The sequence below is a fragment of the Bidens hawaiensis genome, unplaced genomic scaffold (assembly GCF_021521415.1).
Source record: "Bidens hawaiensis isolate Kalapana, Puna unplaced genomic scaffold, B.hawaiensis_p1.1 tig00001016_1, whole genome shotgun sequence".
NCBI lineage: Eukaryota > Viridiplantae > Streptophyta > Magnoliopsida > Asterales > Asteraceae > Bidens > Bidens hawaiensis.
The window spans coordinates 426,419-431,679 of record NW_027491059.1 but is presented as its reverse complement, the minus strand read 5'-3'; the positions used below and the strand labels follow the sequence as shown (position 1 = coordinate 431,679).

The 5,261-nt window shown below is 28.9% G+C and overlaps 1 protein-coding gene across 1 annotated transcript; it reads right to left on the bottom strand.

Annotated features, from left to right (window-relative positions):
• Positions 1-2,002: 2,002 nt before the first annotated feature.
• Positions 2,003-4,705, bottom strand: LOC143550652 (replication protein A 70 kDa DNA-binding subunit C-like). Its single transcript, XM_077041267.1, has 11 exons — positions 4,553-4,705; positions 4,220-4,487; positions 4,030-4,129; positions 3,825-3,949; positions 3,674-3,758; positions 3,247-3,379; positions 2,957-3,168; positions 2,756-2,876; positions 2,471-2,650; positions 2,317-2,385; positions 2,003-2,224 (listed from the first exon to the last, which is right to left on the bottom strand). Exons 1-11 carry the CDS (start codon positions 4,703-4,705, stop codon positions 2,003-2,005), a joined length of 1,668 nt encoding a protein of 555 aa, XP_076897382.1.
• Positions 4,706-5,261: the final 556 nt, after the last annotated feature.

The following is a 5,261-nucleotide window of genomic DNA, read 5'->3' as shown; positions in this document are numbered from 1 at the left end:
TTCCACCGTTTGTATTACACGATTGAGCTTAATTAGAATACAAAACCTTAAAAGTTATAAAATCGAAAAAGTATTTATTAGTACTATATTTTTAACAGTTTAGATGGTATTGGTTAATAAATGTCACTAAAAAAGGTATTTATTTAATTCTTATTATTGTTAATTAATCTTTGTTTTGTTATAGCATATGCATGCAATCATACGGAAGCATAAAATCAATAAAAAAGCCTTTTTTTATATAGGTAACATATGGGTATTTTAGTGACATGAGGACTTAAATATTTCCTCTTCTAATTTAGGTCTAGAATGTTATTTGTGCAAAAACACTACGCACACGAGATATGTAGGAATGCGTGTTTGTTTTATAACTTTTATTTTTAGATATCAGATATATGATCAAAGAAAAGAAATAGAATATTATTATTAACATGTATCAATTAGAAAAAATATAATAAAATTCTAATTTGTCTTGTAACATATTAAATTTGTTATGTGAAATTGCATATATTTATAGGATTATTCGTCCGAATAGACTCACATCATTAACCACTTACAACGATGAAAAGTTATCACAACTCTAAATGCCTAACAAATAATTATATGCATATATACGACAACTGAATATAGTTGTTTTTGAAGCATAACGTAGTGTTATAATGGTCTATGGTGTGCCCTTGATTGGTGTAAAAGCCAAGAAAATAAGAGCAACCAAGATTACAACCGGAATCAAGAGGAGCAGTTGCGGTGGCAACACCAACGGTAGAACAACCAACATGAATGCCTAACTTATTTAATGTATAAAGTATTTATTATGAAATATAACATTTTACTAAATAAAAATAAAAGAGTAATGAATTAGTTACTTGAATGACGAACTTTGGTGTAGTACTATGATAAAATATCACACCCGGTAGAGAAGAGCTTTGTGGAACACTCTGTGTAGAGAAAAGCTTTGTGGAACACTTTGTTTATTAAAGAATATAAAGCAAGGGCAAACAGTTTACATATATATGCTATTTAAAGTTGAAATTAGTTAGGTAAACTTTTCCATATAGGCTTACGTTAGGTAACAAAATTATTTGATATGACAAACATATTCTTTTATGTTAACAAAAATAGATTAAATTTAAAAGTTAAAAATCAATCTATGCCCATGATTTACGTTAGTAAATTTTGTCCTTAATTAAAATAATTATAAATTGGGGTAAATATATATTTATATAAGTCAAAAGTTAACATAGATAATGGATTGAGCATAAACCAGTCAACCTAAAAAAGTATATATTTAAAATAAATTTACCTAATTAAAGAATTATTGAATGGGCGTATATTAGTCTGAATCTTTAGCTGCAGGAGTATTGAATTTTCGTCATCATAAATTTAAATTTAATGTCTATACGAAAAAAATTCTGTATTATATTGTTTTTGAATGTCTATTTTTTTTTAAGTTTTTCGTGTCTCATGTTATAAAAAAAATTCTCTTTTTAAAAGTCCAGACTTAACAGAGTAATTTGATTGAGCATAAAAATAGAATTTTTGTCATCATAAATATAAATTTGATGACTTCAGTGAAAAAGTAATATCCATGTAGGTAGTTTTTTGTAGAAATATAAATTTTGTTGAAGTTTTTCGTATTTTATCTTAATTTTGCATGTAGGTACTTTAAAGTCATACATATACCTACTAATGTAGAATTGTATTTTAATGAAAAAATTAATTAATAGTAATTGGAATATTTTTTGTAGTAATTATACTTTAAGGAAGTGAAATATTATTTGTCTATAATATTAATTTGAAGTTTTGCAAAACATATGTACCACATAAAAACATAGCAATAACCAATCATAAAATTTTATCAAAAAAAGGAATCTCCATGTAGTCAAACAAAAAGAAAAATCCCCAATACAATCAAACAGAAAATATAAAGAAACATAGTCTCAGCAAACCATGCAAAAAAAGACAATAAAAAGGAAAGTTTTTTAAATTAAATAGGAACCGACTACTACTTCTCGGTTTTAGGAATCAACAGCGTCTCATTCCAATTTGCATCACGCAAATCCTTTGTGTGAATCTTCTGTTGTTTAGTTGATGACAGAGCGGATGACTCGTCAACGTCGTATACATCTTCAAGATTATGCTTCAAATCAACACTGGCAGCCGTGCCCATACTTTCATTGCTATTGGAAATCGGGGTCCCATTGTCAGCGGTACATGAAATAGAATCCTATATAATAAAAAAAGTAAGGAATTATAAGTTCAATATAGTTAGTTTGATTTAAGTAGATAGCGAAAACATAAGTAAAAATAGTAGATAACCTTCAAAGAAACATCCGTCTGTAATGGCAACTCTGAGTTACTTGGGTTCACCGAATCAGAATCTTCAACCTTCATTTTGTATGTAAACTCACATGCTTTACATGTACAGTTTTGACCCGTTTATTATATATAAATGAAGAAATTAACAAATTACCTGATTATTATAGAAATTCTTTTCGAGCTTTGAAATAATGTTTAGATCTTCAGTCAGTTTTGTAATGGAAAAATACTGAGCATTGTTATCAAGATTATAGTTCTTGATCTCGATCCTAAAGGCGAACTTTCTTTCTAATAAAACGTTGAAGGCAGCAGGAAGAGTTAAAAATTCAGCCGACTGTGAAAAGCATCAAATGTTTTAATTTCAAATATAAAAAGTTATAGAATTTCACTATTATAGTAATGTTATTATAAAACGATTCAAAAAAGACAAAAAGTTTACTTGTTCCTGTTCGTCCAGCACGTCTTTAGCAATTCGTCCTATAAGCTTGTTAGCCTCCCGCTCAAACATTGTAAGAGTCACAGTCCCTGTGCAATCCTGGACTCGTATGGGGATCTTGTATCTTAAAAATATGATTAAAATAAATTAAAAAGATAAAGCATGGTTAATATTGTAAAAAAAAAAGTTAAAAGATTTGAGAACCTAATCATAGGAGATGATACAATAGTCTGAGTGCAATTGTCATTGAGACATTTGTACTGCTTCGCCACTTCAAAATCGGCTGGATTCTCTCCCTTATCAATTCTGACGGTTGTGGTTTCAACTCCATTTTTACATAAATCACAACTACGACAATTCCATGATTTCTCAATGCATAGAGCTTTGATCTTACCAACAACAATAAGGGATTTAACCTATCCAGAAATAAGAGAATTTTAATAATGATGTTTCAATGAATCTAAAAACAAAAAATTTAAAAAACAATGACATACCTCTTTGATTTCGTTAATTTCACGAATGTTGATGAAATCAATATCATTAAGAAATTCTTCTTCCAGTGACGAGACCATAGAGGTACCAACGGACCGATGAGAGGATGTTTCTTCACCAATGTTAGACAGGAAACTGGTGTGATGAAACATTATTTGTTATAATGAGTAGGTAACTTTTAATAAAAAAAATCAAGACTTGTGGATGGTCTATTTTCATGTGTTACCGTGTTTTGATAATAGCTTTTATCAAAACAGAATCAGTTTTTAAATAATACTATTACAATTGTACGATCACAAATTTGGTATGGAAGAATGGGCTGTACAGATTATATTTTTAAATTATAGCATTACAATAATAGTATTATCTTTAGAAAGTAAAGGTAAATATAAATGGTAATTATTTTAAACATATATAATAACAATGTACCTTTTCTTAAATTCTAGGATTTCATCAATTGGTGAATTTATAAACAACCGCGTCGCATCATAAACATTAGAAACAGTTCTGTTATCTGTAATAACATAAATTCGTTAGTTATTTAAAGTACAATGAAATAATGACTTGATTTTTTACTTACGTCCGTATATATGCAGATTTCCGAATTGAAGAATTAGGAAAACATGAGCCTGTTGCTTATTTTGCATGTAGTTCAACATTTGCTGACAATATTCCTCCCACAAAGTTAATATGATGTGTCTACCTCTGTAAGATTGTTGATATGGATAACATAAATATAGTTAAGTGCAAATGAATAAAAAAAAAGTAAAATTTGAGTTGCTTACTCCAGATCTTCTAATTTGATCTCCATCTTGATTGCTTCTTTGCCACCTCTTACCGGTTTCTTCTCCACCTCATAGCATTTGTAAACATATCCAATAATATCTAGTGTGAAATAAAGTTAGAGCGTTAAGAGTTTTAATGTGTGTTAAACAATTAAGAGTAAATAATAAATAAAATAATACGGTATCTAACCGAGTCTAGTGTACTGAGGTAGAGGGTCTTTTAAAATGGAACCAAAATTGGTGAATTCAAAACCATACTTGGAGCCTTTGAAGGTGGTGCATTTTTTTAGGTCTGTTTGCCAACGGAAAGAAATTTTCTGGCCATTGTCCACATGCTTGATTTTTGCATCATTGTCGGCCAGTGTGGGCCTAAAAATGAAGTAGCACTCATTCTCTCCGAGATGTTCTTCAAACTTAGGAAAGTAAGTTTTGAACACGCTTGCCTGCATCTTTGTTCCCTGAAAATTTATGTAGTTGAGAGTGCTGAATATTATAAAAAGAAAAAAAATTGGTAAATATTTACCTCCTCATCCATTATAATCATTTCAATCGACCAAATTTCGTTAGGGTTCTTGTTGTTTGGTTTTCTCCATAGTCTAACAACTCGAACTTTGATTGTATAGTTTGTCTTGGTAGCATCAAGTTCCCTAAGTTTGATCAAATTTTTTGGCTCCATGTTTCTGTGTATTAGAGACATTGTTAAAAAAAGGTGTTGTATTTCGTAAGTAATAAGATATAATAAACTATATAAATTAAAGGGAGAGAACAATTGAATTACCATGGCAGTTAGATCGACTTCGATGGTGATGAGGGTGGATTGTTATTAAAGAATATATAGCAAATGCAAACAGAATAATTTGATATATATGGCAAACATATTATTTTTATGTTAACAAAAATAGAAGAAATATAAAAGTTAATAACCAATCTGGGGCCTTGATTTTCGTTAGTTATTATTTTCCGTAATTAAAAGTATTAGAAATGTGTTAAATACAAAGCATAGTCAAACATAATATTTTCATATATATGCCAAACAGTTTACATATATATGTTATTTAAAGTTGAAATTAGTTAGTTAAACGTTTTCATATAGGCTTACGTAAGGTATCAAAATTATTCTGTCACATGATTTTATTTAGTTATTCCTTTTATGTTAACAAAAATACATTAAATTTAAAAGTTATAAATTAATCAGTGCCCATGATTTACGTTAATAAATTTTGACCTTAATT

Excerpts from the sequence above, each read along its gene's own strand:
- LOC143550652 (XM_077041267.1), bottom strand. The coding sequence starts at position 4,705 with ATGGAGCCAAAAAATTTGATCAAACTTAGGGAACTTGATGCTACCAAG. Across the intron at positions 4,488-4,552 it reads TGATTATAATGGATGAGGAG|GGAACAAAGATGCAGGCAAG; the intron begins GTAAATATTTAC and ends ATAAATTTTCAG. Across the intron at positions 3,380-3,673 it reads ATCCTAGAATTTAAGAAAAG|TTTCCTGTCTAACATTGGTG; the intron begins GTACATTGTTAT and ends TCATCACACCAG.